This window comes from Mustelus asterias, chromosome 2, assembly GCF_964213995.1.
Source record: "Mustelus asterias chromosome 2, sMusAst1.hap1.1, whole genome shotgun sequence".
Lineage (NCBI taxonomy): Eukaryota > Metazoa > Chordata > Chondrichthyes > Carcharhiniformes > Triakidae > Mustelus > Mustelus asterias.
Window position 1 is genome coordinate 43,628,436 of NC_135802.1, and position 25,699 is coordinate 43,654,134.

At 43.0% G+C, this 25,699-nt stretch overlaps 1 protein-coding gene across 13 annotated transcripts in view; it reads right to left on the minus strand.

Moving 5' to 3' along the window:
- The window catches only part of kiaa1217 (KIAA1217 ortholog), a 583,797-nt gene that overhangs the window by 289,605 nt on the left and 268,493 nt on the right, over positions 1-25,699 (minus strand). For 9 of the 13 annotated variants that reach the window (XM_078234173.1, XM_078234247.1, XM_078234212.1 and 6 more), the window contains exon 2: positions 23,078-23,361. In XM_078234173.1, coding sequence (XP_078090299.1) covers positions 23,078-23,361 — 284 coding nt within the window. Of the gene's footprint in view, positions 1-1,760; positions 1,893-2,311; positions 2,485-6,350; positions 6,392-23,077; positions 23,362-25,699 lie in introns of those variants that run through there. The other 4 variants (XM_078234220.1, XM_078234266.1, XM_078234275.1 and 1 more) reach the window with 4 other exon arrangements.

The following is a 25,699-nucleotide window of genomic DNA, read 5'->3' on the forward strand; positions in this document are numbered from 1 at the left end:
GATTAGCGGGTAAAATATGTAGGGATATGGGGGTAGGGCCTGGATGGGATTGTGGTCGGTGCAGACTCGATGGGCCGAATGGCCTCCTTCTGCACTGTAGGGTTTCTATGATTTCTATGATGACATACGGTATGGCATCATCTGTAATGAAAACGCATTGTCACTTCAACGCATAACACTGCATGTCAATAGTGATCATAGTTCTAATAGCCTGGTCTCTGCATTATCGTGCCAATTTCTTAATAAATCACCAGAATGCCTCAATTGAATTACAGATTAGCAATCCTCTGCCAGGTATCAATTGTCCTGCAGGCCTATATGTTGATGTATATTCTTGCATTACACTGCCTTCGATGGTCATTTATTAGTTTACTGGCCATACCAACCTACTGACAACTGGTCAAAGAGCAATCTTTGCTTTCAAATAAATCTTGATTAGTGCAAAGACTTCTGTCCAATAAAAGATGTACCTCAAGACATCAGATAGGATGGACAGCACGTTCTGTTCATTTAACTGCTGCAAAATGAGGGCAGTCATGTGAAAACCAAGCATTAACAAAGAATCTGGGCTATACTCAAATATAAAGAACAGTTCTGTTAAAGCACTGCATTAAGACATTCAATAGTGATGGTAAAATTTAGTTATTGAGTCAATGACTTTATATTCAAAGTATTAACACTGACACATCTGCACTCTTATCTGCCCATTCCCTGTTCTCTAGTACAAAAGTAAACTCCTCACAAACAAAAAACATGAACTCAGCTTGAAGTCAGACAGCTCAATGCATTTTCAGAGCACCTAGTGACCTCTCACCACATAGGAAACAATTTACTTATTCCAATGACATTTAACAATTATCTAATCACAAGAAGACATATGAAAGGAAGGGGCAGATAGATGCGCTAAGATGTTCTCTTTGTCAAATAACATCAAAAAGACACTATTTCAACTTCCAGTCCACTACGGGAAACAAGTCCACCAATTTAACATGAACATAAATCTTCCGGATGATTTACATCTTTTATTTCGACACCATTTTCCTTGTTTTAATAACTGACAAAATATGCATGTTATGAGGCTGAAATATCAACATAGAAATATAGAAACTAGAAGCAAGAGTAGGCGATTCGGCCCTTTGAGTCTGCTCCAATATTAATTGTTAACATCAGATGAAACATGTCATTTCAGACTCCAGTGAATTGGCAACAGACATGGATATCGGCAAGTCCCAAATTAGACCCCAGCATTTTGATATTATCCATTAAAATTAAGTTGAAAGCATTTTGCAAAAAGGCTAATTACAAGAAGTGCAGGCAGAACACATTTTTTAAAGTTACCAAATTCATTATCGGTACTAAAATAATACCTTTCAAAGTTCATGAATTGGCAACAGAACACAGACTAGGGAAGGAATTGTTAAACTGTTCAATATGAAGTATATCTGTGTCAGTGGAAACCTAGCTGGTTTGAAATACAAGCAGAGCTGCAGCTGTTCGGTTTGTCGGTCACTGATCAAACCCTATAAATTACAAGGAAACCTGTGCATTACCCTTATAATCACAAAAGATGGCACCAGCCAAGATCTTTTTACCATAACCAGACTTCAAAACAATCCTGAGACAGCTGCCTCTATGAACTTTAGCACTGAAAAAATGTTACTTGTGACTTATTACTAGCACTATCTGCAGTTCATCAACTTCATGCAAACCTAACTGAAGTTAAAATGGCTAAAAAATATGGCATCAATCCACGCACTCACCTCAGGAAGTTTGCACGCTGCTGATCACATTTCTACTCAATGTTTCCACTCTACAGGTGCCTACGAACTGACTTTCTGATTTTAGGACCTCAGTTATCTGCTGCTAAACCCTAATTACTTGGACTCCTCCCATTCGGCCTTGAAGTAACCTTTTACACTAACCAGCTAGAGTTAACACTTGAGCACAAGATGTTATCAGAATCACCCAGTGGGGATTCATCACTGGAGTAAAGTTGTTTGCTTGTTGTGAACTCATGAGTGACGTATGGTAAGGACAAAAGGAAGGTAGTTTTAAATTTCTAGCTCACTTAGCTGCTTTTTCGAACAGCAGGGTCACTTTGTCTGCAAGCATGTCTTGTGACCATAACTTCAAATATTGTTGAGAAACATTTTAAAAAGAGCAGATGATTTCAAGTACAGTTCCTATCAATTTGACTAGATTACAAACTCAACAGAATACAAACAAAATCTCCCAGGAACAAGTGCCTGAAGCACTTTAAGACAAGCAACGAAATTATGTTTAAAAACACGAAGAACCAACCTCACTCTACCTGCAATTTCTTTGTGACACTTGGATTGATGTAAGTGTTTCTTGCGTCTCCAAACTCTTCAGAACACTTCCACACACTTTAGGGTAATCCTAATTAGGACAGAAGTTTCACCTTCTTTGTGCATCAAATGACTTTAGCTACTTCGTTAATCTGAAGGCCAAATACTTGCATAAACTTCCCCCCCAGCCACATGTTCAATGAACTGCACCAACATGCCCTTTCAACTGTGACATCAGCAGAATCCATGGTTACTAGCACTCCTCTACCTCTACCTGTATGTATGCCAAAGTTTTACCTGTCAGACCTGCTTCTCCACTTGAAATGACAAACCACACTGCTTAACAACAGGCTATGTGGCTTCAGTCGATTTGAATATGCAGAACGCCATTAATTCAAATTGAAAGCAATGTCATATTATTGCAATCATTGGCAAGTAAAGACCATGGTATCAGTGTTTTTTTGAAAACAATTCTTAATGTGGGAAATGCATCGGGAATATGTGTGTGTGCTTTAATGCACATTGCTTCCTCTGGAGTTAGACAGCTTGTCATAACTTGTGAAAGTGATTCTGGTTGGAGATGTGATGAGATGCTACATATTTATAAGTTTAAAAAAAATCTTGCTGCTTTGGAAGGCAATAATTTATCAGTAGAAAATCACTAAGCCTTCTACTTTGGAAGGTGATGGAAGCATTTTGTTGAATAAAAGCAAATCAGCAGTCAAGCTTCTTACCTAGTCTCTTGATAGATGGAGTCCTTTAATGGCATGTACTGATTACTTGGTATTGAAATACATGTGGAAAGTCTCAGTTTAGCGTTAAACACTGTGCACATCATTGTGTATGGATCAGGGGCATCACAACCAGCAATTTATTGCCCCAGCGTGCCTATTGGAGAAATTCTATCTTTGGTGAACTTCATATTAATCTCAGTGCGACACAGAATTACACACAATTCCGTCAAATTTAGAGTAGAGAAACAGGCCATTCAGCCCGACTGGTCTGTGTCACTGTTTACACTCCACACACAAGGCAGCTCTCACCCTACTTTCATCATAATCTATCTGCGTAACACTCTATTCATTTCTAGAACACATGAACACAAGCAGGGCATTCATCCCGAGAGCCTGTTTCACTATTCATTCAGATCAGAGTTGAGCTAAAACAAAACCCCAACTTTCTGCCTCAATTCATAACATTCCTTACATCCTTGACTAACAGGTGTAGGCCATTCACCCCAGTGAGCCTGCTCCGCCATTCAATACGATCATGGCTGATCCAGACACTTCAATGCTGTTTACACCCACTATCCCCATAGCCCTCTATGTTATTGTTAATCAGAAATCTATCAACTTCTGCTTTAAACATCCATAGCCCTCTGGGGTAGAGAATTCCAAGGATTCACAACCTTCTGTCTAAATAAATGTATCCTCATCTCAGTCCTAAGTGGCATCCCCCTTATTTTGAAATAGTGCCCCCTGGTTGTAGACTCTCCAGTCAAGGGAAATTTCTTATTTGCATCGATCCTGTCTATTCTGTTAAGCATTTTGTAGGTTTCAATGAGATCAACTCTCATTCTTCAAAATTCTAGAGAATACAAGCCCAGTTTCCCCAGTCTCTCTTCATAAGACAGTCCCGCCATCCCCGGAAAAAGTCTGGTCAACCTTTCTTGCACTTCCTCTATGGCAACAATATCCTTTCTGAGGCGAGGAGACCATAACAACATACAGTACTCCAGGTGCAGTCTAACCCAGCTTCTATACGATTGAAACAAGACCTCACTACTCCATAATTCAAATCCTCTTGCGATACAGATGAACATTCAATTAGCCTTCCTAATAGCTGGCTGAACTTCATGTTAACCTTCAGTGACTTATAGACAAGGACACCCAGATCCCTTTGTATACCTATCCTTTCTAACCTCTTACCATTTAGGAAATATTCTGCACATCTGGTCCACCGACAAAGAGGATAACCTCACATTTTTTCCACATTATATTCCATCTGCCATGTTCTCGCCCACTCACCAAGACCGTCCAAATCCTCCTGTAGTCATCTTACATCTTCCTCACAATACACATTCTCACCTAGCTTTTATCATCCGCAAACTTGGAAATATTACATTTGATCCCCACATCCAAATCATTGATATATATTATGAACAGCTGGGGCCCAAGTACTGATCTTTGTGGGACCAGACTCGCCACAGCCTGCCAGCCCGAGAATGACCTGTTTATTCCGATTCTCTGTTTTCTGCCTATTAGCTAATCCTCAATCCATGACAACACATTGCCTTCTATCCCATGTGTTTTTATTTTGTATCAGATTCTCCAGTCCCGCTGCAGGGAACAGAGATTTGACTGAGTGCCAAATTCTCCGTTCTCGCTGGTAACAGCAGCAGGGTGTGAACAGCCACAGAATTCTGGCCATTATTTCCTTTGGAGATAACAGTCTGGGCTTGTTCAGCCTTTCCTGACTGCTTAACAAAAGGCCTTTCCTTTTGATGCTGTATTATTGTCTATTTCTATTCAGTCTACTGTGTAGACAGAATGCCCACTAACGATGCAGAGCAGGAGAGGAACAAGGCAAACACAGTGAATAAGCTATTCAAAGAAAATAAATAACTTTTATGTATCATCATCCATATCCTCAGGATGTCCCCAGTTGCTTTACAACCAATGAACTACTTTTGCAACTGGAATGGCAAGACACCCTCTACAAGGGCTTTGCATATGAGCAGTGCAGGCAACGGCTTGACTCCTTAATCACTGAAGATTGAAAAATGATTAAGCAGTGCAGAGTCTGTGCTAGGAAGTGTCAATTAGAATATTGAATTCAATGTCAAACCATGTACAAAATATGAAATAAAGGGATAGATGGGATTATGAGAGAAAAATAGAAAACAATCATTATTCATTTTTATTTTTGGACGTCTCTAATCATTATTAGGGTGGCATGGTGGCACAGAAGTTAGCACTGATACCTCACAATGCCAGGAACCCAGGTTCAATTCTGGCCAGTTGTCGTAGCGTCCATATGCCATGGACATCCTCAGGACACCGGGCAGGAAAGGATGTCCCGAGGCATGGTACATTGGGGAAACCATGCAGACGCTACAACAACGGATGAATGAACACCGCTCGACAATCACCAGGCAAGACTGTTCTCTTCCTGTTGGGGAGCACTTCAGTGGTCACGGGCATTCGGCCTCTGATATTCGGGTAAGCATTCTCCAAGGCGGCCTTCACAACACACGACAGCGCAGAGTTGCTGAACAGAGACTGATAGCCAGGTTCCGCACACGAGGACGGCCTCAACCGGGATCTTGGGTTCATGTCACACTATCTGTAACTCCCACAACTTGCCTGGACTTGCAAAGTCTCACTGGCTGTCCTGTCTGGAGACAATACACATCTCTTTAACCTGTGCTAATGCTCTCTCCACTCACGTTGTCTGTACCTTTAAGACTTGATTAGCTGTAAAGACTCGCATTCCAATCATTATTCATTATTCTGTAAATTGAGTTCGTGTCTTTATATGCCCTGTTTGTGAACAGAACTCCCACTTGCCTGACGAAGGAGCAGCACTCCGAAAGCTAGTGGCGTTTGCTACCAAATAAACCTGTTGGACTTTAACCTGGTGTTGTTAGACTCCTTACTGTGTTTACCCCAGTCCAACGCCGGCATTTCCACATCTTGCTTGAACCAGACACACTACTCCAATCAACTAGGAGGGGATGATGCTCTACGAACTTGCTATAAGCAAATAATAGTCTTGCTGTAATTGGTGTACTACAGATTAGGTTTGCCCCTTTGTAGTTCTGATCTTGCCATTCGTTGCTCTTGATCAAGCATCAATTAATAGTTATTACCTAGTCAACAGCAATGAATGGAAAGCATGCACCCAATTTATGACATAAAATAAATGTATTCAGTTCCATTCCGGATCCAATTTTCCTCCGTCCTTAATAAGATCGATCTCAGGTCCTCTTACCAAACGATGCGCAGTGATCTACCATAACATGGGTTTTAATGGTCTTACCCTTTTTGTAATAAAAGCAAAATACTGTGGATGGTGGAAATCTGAAACAAGAACAGAAAAATGTTGGAAAAACTCAGTAGGTCTGGCAGCATCTGTGGAGAGAGAAACCGAGTAAACGTTTCTATGGATTTGAAATGTTAACTGCCGCCAGACCAGCTGAAACTTTGCAGCATTTTCTGTTTTCATTAAATCCTTTTCCACAACTTAAGAACTAGGAGCAGGAGTAGGCCATCTGGCCCCTCAAGCCTGCTCCGCCATTCAATAAGATCATGGCTGATCTTTTCGTGGACTCAGCTCCACTTACCCGCCCACTCACCATAATCCTCAGTGCCTTTACTCTTCAAAAATTTATCTATCCTTGCCTTAAAAACATTCAATGAGGTAGCCTCAACTGCTTCATTGGGTAGGGAATTCCACAGATTCACAACCCTTTGTGTGAAGAAGTTCCTCCTCAACTCAGTCCTAAATCTGCTCCCCCCTTATTTTGAGGCCATGCCCCCTAGTTCTAGTTTCACCCGCCAGTGGAAACAACTTCCCTGCTTCTATCTTATCTATTCCCTTCTGCTGTGGTTACAGTTCTTCATCTGTATTACAGACTTATACAAAGACTGATTAGCTAATAGCTAGTCAATAGAAGGTGGCAAGAAGCCAGCAGCAATAAAGTATTGATTGCTGTCGCTCAGGTGCAACTAAAACAACAGTCAAAATAAATTACGTCAAACTTCATTTTCAAACCCTAATAATCATCATTCAGGTAATGACTAAAGAATTTTAGATTTTCCTTTATTGCTTTCTGTTACTAGATAAGTTATGCAGATCTTAAAATGTCTTTGAAATACTATTTTCTCCTAAATCCATTAGCATATTGCTTAGCAGCCCCTGCAGTATAAATTAATTCTCTTACTCATGAGACTCTGTAAGCTCTGACAGTATTAAAGCGAACTTTAATTTGGAATAAACACCACCAGGAATTCATTTCTAACTCTGAAATTGAAGACTGAATGGGAACATTATTTCTACCAATCTACCTCCTAATTTACAATTTCAGGTCACTTTCAATCTAAGCTGGTTTTATCATAACTCTGACGATTACCAGAAAATGGAAGCTTCAAAACTAGAAGATCTATTCACTGGTCAACAAGAACACTACTTCTCAAGTTAATGCCGCACAATCGTTTACGCTAGTTGATGAATCCTGATCCACTACTTTATTTATAAATTCATTATCCACAGGGTGGCACAGTGGTTAGCACTGCTGCCTCACAGTGCCAGGGACCCGGTTTCGATTCCCAGCTTGGGTCACTGTCTGTGTGGAGTTTGCACGTTCTCCCTGTGTCTGCATGAGTTTCCTCTGGGTGCTCCGGTTTCCTCCCACAGTCTGAAAGACGTGCTGGCAAGGTGCATTGGCCATGCTAAATTGACCCTCAGTGTACCCGAATAGATGCTGGAGTGTGGCAACTAGGAGAATTTCACATCAACTTCATTGCAGTTTTAATGTAAGCCTTACTTGTGACTAATAAATAAACATTAAAAAACTTTAAACTTTATAAAGGAAGGAACTTCCTGAGGGTAACGACAATTGCTGGCAACATGTTTACACAATGTTATCCCAGGAAAACTCTGGCAGATAATCAGGGAGACAGATATTTTGCAACATAGTTTGACTGTATAACGCACGGACTAGCAATGTATAGAATTAGACTATTTTCCTATTCTCCTTGCTGTTTCAGGAATTTGTGCAACGTTTGCACATGTTGAGGCACTTGGAATGATGTTCAATGCCAAACATCAAGTTAATTAGTTAAAATAAATGAATAAAATTTTAAGTTATATCTGAGGTTCTTTAATAAATAAAGTAAATGCGCAAATATAACCATGCTTGCTAGACATTCATGTACATCTTGTGTTTCCCATTTTAGCTACAATATTTGCTTGAGTACATTCCATCTTACAAATTCTTGTATTCAATTTTCAGACCTTATATTTATGAAGGCTGGTTGCAGGACTGCCGATGACTAAGTGCCAATTCAAGAGGGAATTGCAGTTAAAACTTGCCAGAATCTTTCAGCTTAAACTGAAACTCTCTGCGTGTCTACACATAATGAATGCTTCGGGAGTTGTAGTTGCAGTTCTTTTAATGACTATGCGCTAGCCTGATCATGCTCTGATAACCCCAGTTGTCCTGGTGCCTGCTGCAAGGTTATTTGCACTTTTTCCTGTCTTTTAACACAATCACACACACACACAAATGATTGCCCCAGCTCCAAACTGCTTTTATCAATGTCACGCAGGAACCTACTGACTGAAATAAGTTAATAAACTCTCCACAGATGCTGTTTCCAGCACTTTTTGTTTGCATTTCAGATTTCCAGCATCTGCAGTATTTTGCCTTTTGTGTGCTATTAAACTGTTTGACACCATACATCCTACATGTGACAGTCACCTTAATTACTTTTTGAACATAGAAAATATGACAACTTCCCACAACTTCAGTCAATATCTTCAGAGCGAACACTGTATGGAAGAGAAATTGCTCGAGGTGGCATGTCAGGAAATCATAGTTTTTCTTTCTTTATAAATTGGTTGAACACAAGTTGAAGTTACAAGGTATCCCATATTATGGGCTGAATTTTATGACCCAGTCACGGAGGAGGTGGGGATGTAAAGAGTGGCGAGCCATTCAAAAGTCCATTGACTTCAGCAGGAGCAGAAAATCTCGCTGGTGAAAAAATCTGCCCTATGACTTTGGCTGCTTTTGGGAAAGAGAAGTAAACACAATCCGCTGCTTCAGTTAAGTTGTGTGTCCAGGAGGCCTACATAACCATGCTAATTCAGCCAAAAATCTTGATTGAAAGCCACCCAATATAAATATCACCTCTGGTATACACCCAGTAATGATGTGGAAATGCCGGCGTTGGACTGGGGTAAACAGCTATACACCCAGTAATACATGATAAGCATGATAAGTCCAAGAAAATCATGCTGCAGGAATGGGAGGTGCCAATTTATCAAATACACTGGTTAAGTGAGTATAAGGCGGGTTCCACAGTGTCATCCAATGAGAAAACTCCAGGATGATCATATGGGTGTCTCGCGAGGTGTGGGAGCAAATGAATTGAGTGAGGGACACAGAGGTGCGGAAGAGCAAAATTCATGGAATGTGGGCACTATAGGCAAGGCCAGCATTTGTTTCCCAACCCTAATTGCCCTTGAGCTGAATGGCATGCTTGGCCATTTCAGAAGGCAGTTAAGAGTCAGCCTCATTCCTGAGGCCAGACTAGGTAAGGACGGCAGATTTTCTTCCCTAAAGGACATTAAGTGAGCCAGATGGGTTTTTACAACAATCAATGATAGTTTCATGGTCACTAGCTTTTATAGAATCCCTACAGTACAGAAGGAGGCCATTCGGCCCATCGAGCTTGCACCTACAACAATCCCACCCAGGCCCCATTCCCATAACCCCACATTTTTACCCTGCTAATTCCCCTGACACTAAGGGACAATTTAGCATGGTCAATCCACCAAACAGCACATCTTTGGAGTGTGGGAGCAAATCGGAGCACCCGGAGGAAACCCACGCAGACACAGGGAGAATGTGCAAACTCCACACGGTCACTCAAGGCCGGAATTGAACATGGACCCCTGGTGCTATGGGGCAGCAGTGCTAACCACTGTGCCACCGTGTCACCCAGATTAATTCCAGATTTGTTAACTGAATTTAAATTTCATCAGATGCCATGGTGAGATTTGAACCCATGTCCCCAGGGCATTAGCTTGGGCCTCTGGATTATGAGTCCACCACCATCTTCCCATCAGAGCGAGGACAGGCTAGTGAGTTTACCAGGCCCAATCAAAAACCAGACCTGATCCCAGAATTCTGGTTAATAGAGAATTCTGTATGTTTGAGTTCCAGATAACAGAAATGTTATTACTTAGTTTACTCCTAATTGCATACAGGCATATGCAATCAGAATAATTGAAATCTATCTTCTGAGACTGCTTCCTCTCAGCTACATGATGGCCTCGGGGACTTTATCTGAAAACACCACCTCAGGTTCAACGTCAACGCTGATGATAAACACTGATGATACCCAGCGCTACCGTAGCACCTTGTACCACCTTGAACCCGCCAATGTTTCTAAATTGTCTGACTGCTGGCCCTACATCCAATGAGCAGAAGTTTCATCCAGCTAAATATTAGGGAAAGTAAAGTCATTGCCATTGGTCTCGGTCACAAATTCAATTCCCTAGCTGCTGACTCCATATCTCTCTCCCAGGCTGAGGCTGAATCAGATTGTTTGCAACACTGGTGTCATACCTGGTCCCGCAACTAGCTTCCAACCAGATGTATGCCATCACCAAGACTGCCTACATCCACATCTGGATCATCACCCAACTCTTCCCTCGCCTCAGCTTACCTGCTGCTGAAATTCTCATCAGTGCCTTTGTTAACTCTGGGCATGATTATTCTAATGCTATCCTGGCCAATACTCAAATACAGTAAAAAGTTTAAAAACACCAGGTTAAAGTCCAACAGGTTTATTCGGTGGACTTTAACCTGGTGTTGTTAAACTTCTTACTGTGTTTACCCGAGTCCAACACCGGCATCTCCACCTCATCAAAACCCATAAACCAGAGTTCATCCAAAACTCTGCTGCTCACATCCTAATTTGCACCAAGTCCCATCACCCACTTGCTTGCTGGCCTACATTGTAATCAAAATTATCTGGACTGGTTGCCAATTATAAAATTCTCGTCCTTGCTTTCAAATCCTCCTAAGTGCAGCTCTCCTGGGAGTTAGTGCCTCTTAGGTGTCCCTCTTGCTAAGTAAAGAACACTAAAATCAACTCATGGTTTCACTGACATAGAATCCCTACAGTGCAGAAAGAAGCCATCCGTCTCATTGAGTCTGCACCGACTCTCCCAAAGTGCATCCCACCCAGGCCACCCTTCTGCCCATTCCCATAACTCCACGCATTCACCATGGCCAATCCACCTAACCTGCATATCTTTGGACTGTGGGAGGAAACCGGAGCACCCGGGAGGAAACCTATGCAGAAAAGGGGAGAACGTGCAAAATCCACACAGACAGTTACCCAAGGCTGGAATTAGCTGGGATTGTTGCCACCCCTATCCAACATTTATTATTGTGGGACTTGGAATAACTACCAAAAGCATGCATCTTTAACATCATGAAACATCCAATGCTGATTCCAAAAAGAGGCTGAGATAGTGGATAGCAGTTACGGGTGGAGTTAAGGAAGGTAACTAATATTGTGTTGAAGAGGCAAGCTTGGAGAAAGCTTTTGGAGGTATGAGAAATGCAGTAAAATGGATGGATTTGGCAAAGTAGTTCTAAAGTGGCGGGTGAAATGGTTGAAGGCACTGCCACCAAGGCTGGGGCAGAGGCACAGACACAAAGTAGACCCAAAATTGCAAGATTGGAGACCAAGCGAATTTGGATTTAAAAGATTCCAAAAGTGTGGTGGCACAAGATTGTGATACCAAGTTTGCACCTGTCAAAATGCGAATGTTTAATCTTTTCTTAAAAAGATAAAAGAGTACCAGATATTCACGCCTGTTGAAAACCACTCTGGGAGCTCGAATTGTTTTGTAATTTGAATTGTGGAACACTTCATCCTCTTGTCAGACCATGGCATATGTCTTTAGTTCTTTATCAGAGTGAAATATCCCCAAAAAAAAGCAAACTTTAAAAAAAGGGATTAGACATTGAGCAGAAACTGAGCAAGGGTTGCGGAGAACTGCTTTTCTTTCCATTTCACTATTGCTTTACTGTTTGTACCTCAGAACATTTTGTACAATCTGGTAGTTCTCCTCAGGGTTCCAGACTATAAACACAGAGGAATTATATCTCAATCTGGTTGTGATCAGATCTCTCAAGTGCAGACCAGAAATTAAATTTATTAGCAAAGGACGGATTTGCTTTCTTTTTAAAAGGTCGTTGATGGCAGTTGAGAGCGGAAAGGGAGGGTCATGCATTTTTTTTCGAGTTTTAATATCTGTAAAGAAAGTTATCTTGATTATCCTGACCACTGCAGACTCAATGGGCTGAATGGTTTCTTTCCGCACTGTGAGGATTCTGTGATTAAAAGGTGCGACTGGTATTCACAAAAAGCTCTCGTCTTGAAAGGACTGATTAGAAAGGTTGTGGAAACCATTCACAATCACACAACAAACCCAGGCAAATATCACAACAAAGGATAGCCAAGTTTGGGGAAAAAAAGCTCAGCACTTTTACAACTGCAAAATATGTCAGTTATTCTTCCAAAGTGTTTGCGTAGCACTTTTAAGTGTATTATATGTGCTTATGCCAAGTGTTTGTCATTTTTATACAGAATGAGAGCATTTTGCATGAAAACTTGTCAACAGAGGAAAAGGGAGCCAAAAAAACACGAGCATATAGTATACAGACACTTAGAAATGAGCTCAAAACATTGAAGGACAGAAATCTATGGTTTTTAGTCATAAGCGTATAATGACTGCACATATTTTATTAGTTTTCTCAATATCAAAAGGAACCAAAGATTTGTTTTGCGAAAAATGGCATTTAGGTATATATCATGTACACAATACACATGGCACACTGTCAGAAAACAGCCAAATTTCAAGAAGTTTAAAAGTGCACATTAATCTGTTTTAGGGCAGAGTGGGGAAATGAACTTCCAATACGCAACTGACTTTAAAGATTATGAAGATTCCAAATACAACTCGCACTGTGGCCAGAATCATACCACTGTTCACGCCGGCGGGATTGGAGTGGCATTGAAGACCAGAGTTCCAGTCAGGGGATATGGAGAGGTCCCAAAAGGAGGCCACAGAAAGATCCTAAGCAGAAGTCCCAGGTATGGGACAAAGGCGGATCCCAGTTAAGTTGGGGAAAAATAGAGGAGCAGGGAAAAAGGCTCCAAACAGGAAAAGGACTGAGGTTAGCAGACTTTAGGTGAAAAAATATAAACATAGAAACTAGGGACAGGAGTAGGCCATTCAGCCCATCGAGTCTACACCGCCATTCAATCTGATCATGCTGCCAAATTCTCCGACCACGCTGCAGCGGGAGCGTAAATGGGCATTAAGATCAGGCCTGTAGACTGTACGTGACCTAGACAGCACCCCTAGGTTGAGACTTTTTGACACAGGTAACCACACCATCCTCCCAACAAAGCTTCACTTCCACTGACAGAACCAAAATAATCGGACCTCAAATATCCTGGATAATTTAGGGGAAGTTAGTTTAAAAATGCTTTTATTTTGAACACTGCTGAAACTCAAGCATCTTTTAATGCTCCAATAAGGGTTTTCAGTGGTTCTTACAGCTGCCACCTTGGGGCCTTTCAAGATCACCAGTTTAGTGAGGGCTGGGGACAAATTATGCTTCTGGTTGTTATGAGTTCGACAGGAATTGGATTGAAAGTGCTTAAACTCATCTCTCAAAGACCCTTTACTATCAGTAGAGAGAGAAGGCTTTCATTGATCAACCCGTGTTTTAAAGGAAAAGACCAGTCGTTGGCCAGACTTACCTTCTCATCCAGGGCAGAGGTTGAGGACTCCAAGTCTTGGCAGACCTCCCCCGCGTGCGCACTGAGTAAGTGGCCTGTACATACACAATTCAGCACTTTTAAATTCTTTGGGCTGAAGAGTGGTCGAGGGTGCCTGTGCATGGAGGAAAATGGTGCAAACACCCAGATCACATGACCAGGATTGGAGTGCCATTGAAGACAAGAGTTCCAGGCAGGGGGGATGGAGAGCTCCCAAAAGGGGAGATGACAGAAGGTCCTAAACAGAAGTTCCGGGTATGGGACAGAGACAGATCCCAGTTAAGTAGGGGAAAAATAGGATAGACAGAAAAATAGTCTCCACATCACGAAAAATAGAGGAGCAGGGAAAAAGGCTCCAAACAGGAAAAGGAATCAGGTTAGCAGACTTTAAGTGAAAAAATAACATAGAAACTAAGAGCAACAGAAGGCCATTCAGCCCATCAAGCCTACACCACCATTCAATCTGATCATGGTTGATCAACTAACTTAACGCTATACTCCTGCTCTTTCCCCATACCCCTTGATACCTTTAGTGTCTAAAAGGCCTCAAGTGAACTCTGGCTCTCAAAATAGGCTCAGGAGAAACTCTGAAGATCCAAGATGGCAGTTGAAGGTTGGTGACTCTGTGCTGCAGGCTGTTGGAGCAATAGTGTTCTTCACAGCACGGCCAAAGAGCTGAACCTATGATTGTGAGTTGGTGCCCGAGTGCAGACTCGGGAATCCAGGAATGCAATCTTGGGAGAAGAGATTGAATCCCTGCAAGGTGGGCCGCTGTTGATTCTGTCTAAGTTGGAATGACCTTTGGAGGTTTTTTCCAGGTTATATCTTCAAAGGTGAGTATTGGAATTCTTCGTACAGAGACAGAGCTTCAGTGAGATTGGCTGACTCTCTGGGAGGAATTCTCCCATTTTGAGACGAAAGCTGGAATTCCCTGACCTCGCCCGTGGTTGGGATTCTCCGGTCCCGGTGCAATGAATGGAGATTTGGCTGAGTGCCAAATTACAGTGCAGAAGGAGGCCATTTGGCCCATCGAGTCTGCACCGACCACAATCCCACCCAGGCCCTACCCCCCCATATTTACCCACTAACCCCTCTAACTTATACATCTCAGGACACTAAGGGGCAATTTAGCAGAGCCAATCAACCTAACCCGCACATCTTTGGACTGTGGGAGGAAACCGGAGCACCCGGAGGAAACCCACGCAGACACGAGGAGAACGTGCAAACTCCACACAGACAGTGACCCAAGCCGGGAATCGAACCCAGGTCCCTGGAGCTGTGAAGCAGCAGTGCTAACCACTGTGCCACCGTGCCGCCCAACCACTGTGCCACCGATTCTCCATTCTTGCTGGCAGCGGTGGCGAGCATACAATGTTGGCAAATTCTGGCCTAAATGTGGTGACAGGTGTCTCCGGTGGTGCCTGTCCTGCTCACCAGAATGCTGGAACCCGCACCAGATTCTGTACTTAAAAGCTAATTAATTATGCACAGGTAGGTTCGGCTCCAACTTTCCGGACTGATTCATCCACCCTCCCTCAGCTGATGGGTCCAAAGGTTCCGGTATCATTTTCAAGTACCAGTCCAGCACACTCTTATCACTCTCTCCAGACCACCTGTCTTCACCACAGTGGCTAGCACTGCTGTCTCGCAGCACCAGGGACCTGGGTTCAATTCCTGGCTTGGGTCACTGTCTGTGCAGAATCTGCACATTCTCCCCGGACGGAATTTTCCCATCCCACCTGCCATAGGAATTGGAGCGGACGAGGGGTGAACAATGAAAAGGTCTGTTGACCTCGGGCGGGATTTCACGGTTTCAGGATGAGCAAGGCCATTAAATCACGCCCGATGTGTCTGCATGGGTTTCCTCCCACAGTCCAAAAGACGTGCTGGTTAGGTGCATTGGCCGTGCTCAATTCTCCCTCAGAACAGGGGCCAGAGTGTGGCGACTAGGGGGTTTTCACAGTAACTTCATTGCAGTGTCAATGCAAGCCTACTTGTGACACTAATAAATAAACTTTAACTTTAAACTTCAGGACATCAGCAACCCAGAGGGAAAAGACTAACAGCCTCAAGCAATCTGTTCCTCAATTCAACCACCCTCCCGTCCAAACCCAGCACCCATTACCCCCTTGGGTCTCTACGCAGCACATCTGGAGTCTTCATCCATCCCCTCTCGGTAAACAATGTGGTTTCCCCTTGATTCCTTGTTTGTGAGCTTTTCATACAGCCTTGTTTTGGTCCAGCTTCCCTCCCCTCAGTCTTCCATTGTTCTTCACCCTCATCCATCTCCTTGCCCCTCTGCCTGCCATCGTGAGCCCTCACCCTATCCCACCTCCTTGCATAGCCTTCTTACCATATTGCCCCCTTGTCTTCATCAGGTAACTATTTTAATAAGCATGTAGATGAACGCAAATAGCATTCACACTACCTGCCAGTAAGATGACTGACCTGCCATTAACCCGCCATTGGGAGAACTGCAACACAATTCTACACCAGCAGGTTTCTGACTTTTTAGCAACCACCAAGTTCTCCGCGCTTGCCCTCTTCATAGACAGACCATAAGACACAGGAGCACAATTTTTCTTGGGGTCTTTTTAAAGGCTATCTAATATACCATTTGGGTTATGGTATCATACATAGATGCATACAAAATTCTGTATTTTTGTTGTAGGCAATCTGCAAAGTGACAAATATGCTTGTGGTGTGTGTCTGTTACCATGCTATACATAGGAATGAATACATCTTCCCTTCATGTTTCTCTTGCACTAAGTTTTGTCTCAAATAGCATTTGTATTTTTTGCTTATTGAAGTTAGTTGACTGAAAAATTCAACAAAGACCAAATATTGAGTGGGGGGAGCGGCGGGGTGGGGGCGGAAAAATCCTGTCAAAAATGAGAGATTTTGAAATAAGGCAAAGAAAATGACAGAATGACATGAAAAAATGCTTTATAAAATGGAAATCACATGGAAATAGAGGGTTGATAGCCATGGGCCTGTTGTTAACAACCAAGCTTCTCTGAAAAGCTAGAATTAGGGTTGGTTGTTGGAAGGTTTTCTAATGACCTGGATTTTGCTGTTATAAGAATGAGCAGTTGTTGTTATTAGAGGTTAATTTCACAGCAACTTCAAAGGTCATGAGATGGTGGATAGATTCGCCTTTGATGGAGAAGGCCACTGCTGGTATTTCTGTGGTACGAATGTTACTTGCCACTAGTCCAAGACTGAATGTTGACAAGGTCTTCTGCAAGTGATAATGGGCTGCTTCAGCATCTGAGGAGCCACAAAATGGAATTGAACATATTGTGCACTCATCAGCAAATATCTCCACTTCGGATGATCTGATGGAGGAAGGTCATTGATAAAGCAGCTGAAGACAGTTGGACCTACGTGCTAGATTAAGAAATTCCTGTAGCGATGTCATGGGGCTGAGATGATTCACCTCCAACAAGCACAGCCATCTTTCTTTTTGTGAACTATGATTAGCCAGCAGAGCATCTTGACCTTGATTTTGTCAGACTTCAATTTTAGCATCATAGAATCCCTACAGTACAGAAGGAAGCCACTCGGCCCATCAAGTCTGTACCGACTACAATCCCACCCAGGCCCTATTCCCATAACCCCACACATTTACCCTACTAGTCCTCCTGACACTAGGCTCACTTTTGCATGGCCAATTAATCTAACCCACACATCTTTGGACTGTGGGAGGAAACCGGAGCAGCCGGGAGAAACCCACGCAGACACGAGGAGAATGTGCAAACTCCACACAGTCAGTGACCTGAGGCCAGAATTTAACAGGTGAGGCATCAATGCTAACCACTGTGCCACCATGCCGCTGAATGTGGCTTCTGATGCCACATTCGGTCAAATAAGTTGATGTCAAGGACAGTCGTCTCTGGAATTCAGCTTTTGTTATCCATGTCTGGAGCAAGGCTGAAATGAGATCTGAAGCCAAGTGGTCCCAGTAGAACCTGAACTGAACACTGGCGAGCATGTTACTGGTCAGCAAGTGCCACTTGACTCAATGTTAATGACACCTCCAATCGCTGATGATTGAGAATGGATCAATGGGGTAATAACTACTGGCTGGATTGGATTTGTTTTAAGCAGTGTTTGAAGCTCCTCTCAAAAGGCACATTGCCTTAAACTCAGCCAAGGACCAATATTTCCAAACCATTCCCTGGGCCCAGAATCAATGGTGTTTTCATTGAATGATAGAAATTCCAGCACAAGTCCCTGATGCTGCTGCTCTCTCCTGTGACCTGAATTGCCTCTACAAAGATCTTCTCACATTCCTCCTTCTCAAATATATATCCCACACCGTTATGAAACAAAGGCCGGAATTTTACCACCCCGCCCGCCACAGTAATCGGAGCGGACGAGGGGCAGTCAATGGGAAGGTCTGCTGAGCTTGGGCAGGATTTTACAGTTTCGAGGTGAACGAGGCCATAAAATCCCACCCAAGGTTTTCATCTATAGCTCAATAGCTTCATGTAGTAAAGTATCCCAGTCTGAAAATCCTTCTTTCAAGCACTTTGCTCTTCCCTTCCGCCCTGTGAAAATCAGTTCTTTTTGGTTCAGGGGCCTGGATTTTCACAATGATGCAGAGTGACTCCACCATTTCAGAAATGGCGGAAGAGGCACAAATCTGAAAGTCCTGCCCCCGAACATGGCATCTACCATTTTGACGAGGGCAAAAATAGGCCCAGGACAGGATTAGCACGCGTACATTTTGCAGAAGTAGCTGGCCATTTAAATTAGCAGCCATCTTCCCTCTTGTGTGATTTTGGTGACCCAAACGTGTGAAACACCATGTGTGCAGGCTCAACCAGTTAGCAGCAGCCCTGTGCTTTGTGAACCCCTTTGGGGAGGTAGGATACCCCTTTGGATATCATCCTGGGGCACTTTGGGAAGGGTAGGTGCCCCTTGAGAGAACTCAGGTTTCCCCTGGGATTGTTAAAAGCAGGCATGGATGTACATAAAAAGTGCATAAACTCACTGTCAAGTTCATTGGAACAGTGTCAAAACAAACCATCAAAGGCAACTGTCAAGTGTTGGGTCGGGTTTGTGGAGATGGGACCAAGTCCCAACTCTGGGAGTGAAAGTCCAGACCATAGCTCCTCATGTGCCCACAACTGAAAATAATTTCTCACTGTTTGCCCACAGCAGAACTCCCAGGTATCACTCCTCTTTACTGGCTGCTCCTCTCCAAGTGCTATTCAGAGTCAAGTCCTTGCTGCTGGGAAAATGCTGGTCCCAAAGCTACTCCCAAAATATTTGACAATGTCCAGTCCCAAAATCTCTAAACACTTTCTCTGTCAGGATCACCACCAGTGAGTCCCCCATCTGTCTCTCTTATGCACATTCTCTAGTCTCCATCATTCCCTCGACCCCCATCGCTCCCTTGGCCCCCATCGGTCTTGGCTGGATGCCCCAGTCTCCTTCCTCCTTCCCCATTCCATTTTTGAGCCCACCCCCAATCCCAGCGCTCCCACTATTTCAGAGTCCATCCTACTTCATTTCAAAGACACCACTGCCCACATCCCCCTCCCCTGCCAAAAGTCTGCACTCTCCTTCAGACTCTCATTGTAGTCAAAGCAAAAAAACTCAGCATACCTTATATAAAAAACAAGAACTTCCCAGGAAAAGTCTGAAATATTACTGACTGTTTCAAATCCATAAAATGCACACTGCATCAGTGAAGCATGAGTTAATGCCTATGTCACTGCTCCTCTGCGCGGAGAAGCTCACAACAGGGGCCAGCTAGGCACGTCCCAACGAGAAAGCAAGGAGAAATTACCAAGGAGGATGAGCCACAAGGATAATCCTGCTTATATCTTCAAGAATTAAACGAAACAAGATAAACATTACTGGGTTTGACAGTCAGATTCTGCACAGCATCAAACTTAGAAGAGGGATGGTGAAAATGCAGTGGAGATTTAACACCGAGGGTGGTGACTGGATAGAATGCACTGTAAGAGAAGCAGTGGACACTGATTTCATCAGCAATCCTAATGCAGTGAATCTCTTTGTGGCTGGCAAGAGAGAGGAATTGTCAGAGGCTTTCAGGCAGTCCATCTATCGCTTTAGGGCACAGCTCATGTCGGTTGAGACAAGAGAGATGAGGGAACAAAGCAAAGGAATTTATTGACAGACAGAAAACACGAGCATGAAAGTTGGTTGTAAAAAAAAAAATCAACCATGACACACAAAGAGCGACTGCAGGAAGCGAAGTGCTCTGAGGCAAGGTGATGATCCAGATTTGTTACCGGCAACCAACAATCTCATCACAATTTTCTTCTAAACTTGGCAGCTTTGAGCAAGTAGATGGCTAAGGACAGAGAGGGGTCATATTAGTCATCTCAGATTTGGTGAAGGGAATCATGTTATTTATTATGCCTGGAGGGCAACCCAGCTATTCAACTGTATCACACAGAAACTAATAAAGTCTTGTGAACCACTGACTGCTGCGAGATTCACGCTCGATTCAAGTGGAACATGGTGTTTTTTGTTATGACTCAAAAAACCTATTACTTGGTATCAGTATCAGTGTGTACAGGCCGCACTTGATGTCTGACTAAATTAATATGGCAATTAATCAATGAATTTATTCACAATGGTAGTCAACCAGATTTATATCAAGCATGATTTCTTAACAGTGAGTAAAAAATATGTCAAGTCTTTAGTATTACACTAGACATTTCCCCACAGATACCATTGGATGAATCCTGACAGTTAAAGTTAACATGCTTTGTTTTATCCAGTGAACGTCTTACCATAGAAACCAAGATGATCCCAGGTTTGATCCAGAGTCTCCCAAATTAGCTGATGTCAGCCAAAATAATGCTAGTGCCACTATTACAATTCAATTAGTAGCTTTGTGGAGAAAGGCTACAACCACAGTCCCCACTCCTGATCACTGAGGCGACACGGTGGCATAATGGTTAGCACTGCTGCCTCACAGTGCCAGGCACCTGGGTTTGATTCCCGGCTTGGGTCACTGTGTCGAGTTTGCACATTCTCCCCGTGTCTGCGTGGGTTTCCTCTGGGTGCTCCGGTTTCCTAACACAGTCCAAAGATGTGCAGGTTAGGTGAACTGGCCATGTCAAATTCTCCCTCAGTGTACCCAAACAGGCACCGGAGTGTGGCGACTAGGGGATTTTCATAGTAACTTCATTGCAGTGTTAATGTAAGACTACTTGTGTGTAATAAATAAGCTTTTTTACGTGAACATCTATTTTGATATATTGTATTTATTCTACCACAAGCCAAGGCAGATTTCTGTAGGGAAATCAAGAGAGGGTGACTGGAAGGCTGCAGTGGTTTTTAGGAGTGGGCAGTGATGAAGCAAGGTGGTTGGTTTTTCAGAGGAAGCTCCAGGGAGGAGGACTAGAAAGACTGCCATGACTGATGGGGCAGAGGAAGGGTAGGAAGAAACAAAAGTCATGGATCCCAAACACAGACTGTGAAAGATGCTAAATGAATGTATATTTTTCTTTCTTTCCTTATTGCAACACCCTCCTCACTAGTCTCACAAACTCCAAACGTTCCATAACTGTGCCTGACTTGTATTAATTACTCTTGCTCCTAATGTATATTTTTGCACATTCGTATGTCCGTAAACAACTTTGGACTTACGACTCAGCAAAGAGAGATGCAAGCCCATTGGGAGCTGGGACTAAATTTGGACTGCCTCAAAGACTTTGGGCAGGATTTTACAGCCTCATTCATCCCAAAACCGTAAAATCCTGCCCAAGGTCAACGGACCTTTCCATGGTCCGCCCCTCGCTTGCTCCGATTCCCGTGGCGGGTGGGACGGTAAAATTCTGGCCTATAAATTTTATAACTTAAACATCATAATTCTGCAGAGAATGAAACATAATGTATAAATGGGTCCATGGGGATATTGGCAAAATACTGACAGAGGGTCATCCAGACTCGAAACATTGGCTCTATACTTTCTCCACAGATGCTGTCAGACCTGCGGAGATTTTCCAGCGTTTTCTGTTTGTGTGTCATGGGGATATTGGTTGTGTTACAACACTATTGACGGATTTATTTTTTGTAGTTGAGAGTATTAATTACCTACTAAGTAATGTTTATTCAATGCTCATTTTTGTTTGTTACAGTAAAAGTCTTAAAACTTGAAATCTATTATGATTCATTTAAGTCAGTCACTGGGAATTCAAATCTCTTAAGTCTTCCCAAAGATTGTAACAAAATAAATGACCAGATAATCATTTTTAGTCATGTTATTTGAAAGATCACGAATTAGGTCGGAGGGAACTCCACCAAGCCTAGAAGTGTGTGAAAGTGAGTTTCAGGATCAGAAGTAAGTTTGATATTGTGCAGAGAGCAACATTGCAAAGGTAGAAGTGTTTAAAAGCAATATGCTGCAGATGTTGGAAATCTGAAATAAAAACAGAACATACTGGAAATGCTCAGGAGGTCTGGCAGCATCTGTGGAGCAACAAACAGAATTAAGTCAAACACAAATCATCTTCACAACCGAAGGTAGAAACGTAATGGGTTGAGTGCTGTAGAAATTGGGGTGGGATGGGGGTGTGGGGGGAAGAACAACAAAAGGGAAGATGTGGAAAGGGTAGAGTGCAGGAGAGATTAAATGACAAAAATGTCATGGGACAAAAGGCAAAGTGAGTACTAATAGATATAACAAAGAAACAAAGCATTGGTCCAGAGTGAGTTGGAATAACAGAATAATGTACAGCTCTGTATGAAAGCAAAAGCCTGAAAAACAAAATTCAGACTGGCATGTAGCAAAAAAAGAATCAAAATGAGGACAGGAGTTGATTGCTCGAAATCCTTGAACCCAATGTTGAGTCCTGAAGACTGTAAATTGCCTGGAAGTAATTGATCTTATTTTTAGTATTGGATCAGAGATTGTCATTCAGCTCTGGGTTGAACAGGACACCAAGTTTGTACATTCTCTAGTTCAGACTAAGTGGGCAGTGACAATGGGGCAGTCACAGAATACAGTAAGTTTGGTGAGTAGCTTGCTGACAATTGCCATTAAACTGATACATATACAATAACTGCAAGGACAAGGTTCCGGAGGGAAAGTGCTACCTCAGCAAGTACTCAATGCCTTCAGAAGGAGGGCGTGCAATACTGAAGGAAGATGATGCAAAGTAAGGGACACTGTTCTTTTACCTGTTCTTTAAGGCGTTCCTGTTGTCCCATGATTGCATTTGCATGATGGGGATATTTCTGTTTCAGATGTTCCAAAAAAGCCTCTCTTTTTCTATCCATCTCCGATGGTTGCATTCCCAATATTTCTTTAGAACTGCGAGCTCCACCTACAGTGTGCCTTCGTGGGATGTTTCGGGCAATTTTAGTATTTGAAACATGGTTATTTCCATTGGCAAGATTTTGCTTTGCTTTAATGCGTTCAGCATCATCTGATGACGTTACACGCAAATTTGTCTTCCCTTGATCTGAAAAAATGAAAGAAACAACAGTTAAGAAATTAAGAACACTTTCATTTTCTTCCAGTCACAATGCACTTGTTTTTTGTCCCATCCTTTACATTTGACCAGAACTCTCACCACCTATGCATTCCAAAAGGACTGTTGTGTGTGTTGCATCCTGGTCTGCTCTACTATTGGTGTCAACACCCACTTCCCTTTCTACGGCTCCTTCCTGTATGAGCACAAGAAATGCAACACCTTCCCTTCTCCCTTCCCACCATTTATGGCCCCACACACACTGTCTGGGGGGAGTAGATATTTACTTGAATTTCTTTCAATACCCTGCATTCACTGCTCACAAAGCAGTCTCCTCTACACAGGTGAGAAAAAACGCAGATTGAGTGGACACAGAGAAACCGTTCACTCATGAAAGAATAGAATCATGGAATCCCTACAGTGCAGAAGGAGGACATTCAGCCCAACAAGCCTACCCCGACAACAATCCCACCCAGGCCCCATCCCCATAACCCCATATATTTACCCTTCTCCAAGAACGAGAGGTCACAGATTTAAAATAATGGACAAAAGAAGAAAAAGTAACACAAGGAAAAACCTTCAGGCAGTGTTTGGCTAAGATTGGAGTTTGCTGCCTGAGTCGAGGGTGGAAAACAGGTTCACGGAAGCATTCAAAAGGAATGTAGACTGTTATCTAGAACCATAGAATCCTACAGTGCAGAAGGAGGCCATTCGGCCCATCAAGTCTGCACTGACCACAATCCCACCCAGGCCCTACTCCCGCAACCCCACACACTTACACCACTAATCCCCTGACACTAGGGTCAATTTAGCATGGCCAATTCACCTAACCCGCACATCTTTGGACTGTGGGAGGAAACCGGAGCACCCGGAGGAAACCCACGCAGACACGAGGAGAAAGTGCAGACTCCACACAGCCAGTGACCGAGGCTGAAATCAAACCCGAGTCCCTGGCGCTGTGAGGCAGCAATGCTAACCACTGCGCCACCGTGCCTCCCCAAACTGTTGTTTAAGGCATTTCTGTTATCCCATGATTGTATTTGCATGATGGGGATATTTCTGTTTCAGATATTCCAAAAAAGCCTCTCTTTTTCTATCCATCTCCGATGGTTGCATTCCCAATATTTCTTTAGAACAGCCTCTTTGAAAAGGAAGAATGTGCAGGGTGATGGGGAGGAGGTGAGTTGCTCTTTTGGAATGTCAGTGCAGACACGATGGACCAATGGCCTCCTCCTGTACAGTAACAATTTTATGAATCATCTGCCTCATTCAGCCTTAAATATAATCCTCACTTGGGACTGTGCTTTTAAGGTAAAATGAAGGGCATCGCGTGATCCGCTGTTGCCGCTTTTCGTCTTGTACTAATGAGGACAGACACAAGAACACCAAATTTCAAAGGGGACAACAATTTATGCTGCATAGAAAAAGGTGTTGATTGGTTGGCAAGTGGACTCTGATTGGTCAAGGAGTTGCCACTGAGAATGCACCAGTGAACAGTTAACCCCAAGCTTTTCTTTAAATTCAGAAATGGCAAGTCAACTGTATTTGTTCTAGATGTTGCCATGGGGACTGCACCAAGGAACATGCGTCTCCTATGTTCTTGTTTAATTGACAGAGGACAATGCCTGGACATATTTTTAATGTTTTGGATGAGCCCAAGTACACGGAGGTGAGCCACATTGAAAACTCTACTAATAAATCTTAAATTGGTTGTTGGTTTATTTCTTCATACACTTGGGATAATTCATTAAGTTATGTACAGTCACATCTAACATTGGTCACGACGTTTTGGAGTTTTACAAGCATGGGTTAGTTAGGTACAGTCAGTATTCTGCCTTTGGTGAACAGTGAGGGATTGTGCTTTTTGATATGATCCACCAGTCACTGGGACATATAGCTTGCATAGCTGACATCACACTAACACTGAAATCCATGTACCACATTACTCATTTGAGTGGTAGACAGTATGTTATTTTGGCTTGATGACAGCATCCTGTTAGTGGAGAAGACCATTTATGTTGTTGCTGCATGACAGCCGTGTGATGTGGCTAGCTTTACCTGTTAGTCAAATTTTTGAGATTCCCTATGTTTCCAGGTTAATCTAAGGTGGGCTGGACACTTTTCAGCCCTTTGGAGTTTCTCGTGGTCTTGGGCAGAGCAGGAGCCATACCAGGCTGTGATACAACCAGGAAAAATGCTTTCTATGGTGTATCTATAAAAGTTGGTGAGAGTCGTAGCAGACATGCCAAACTGCCTTAGTCTTCTGAGAAAATATAGGCTTTGGTGGGCTTTCTTGACTATAGTGTCGGCATGGAGGGACCAGGAAAGG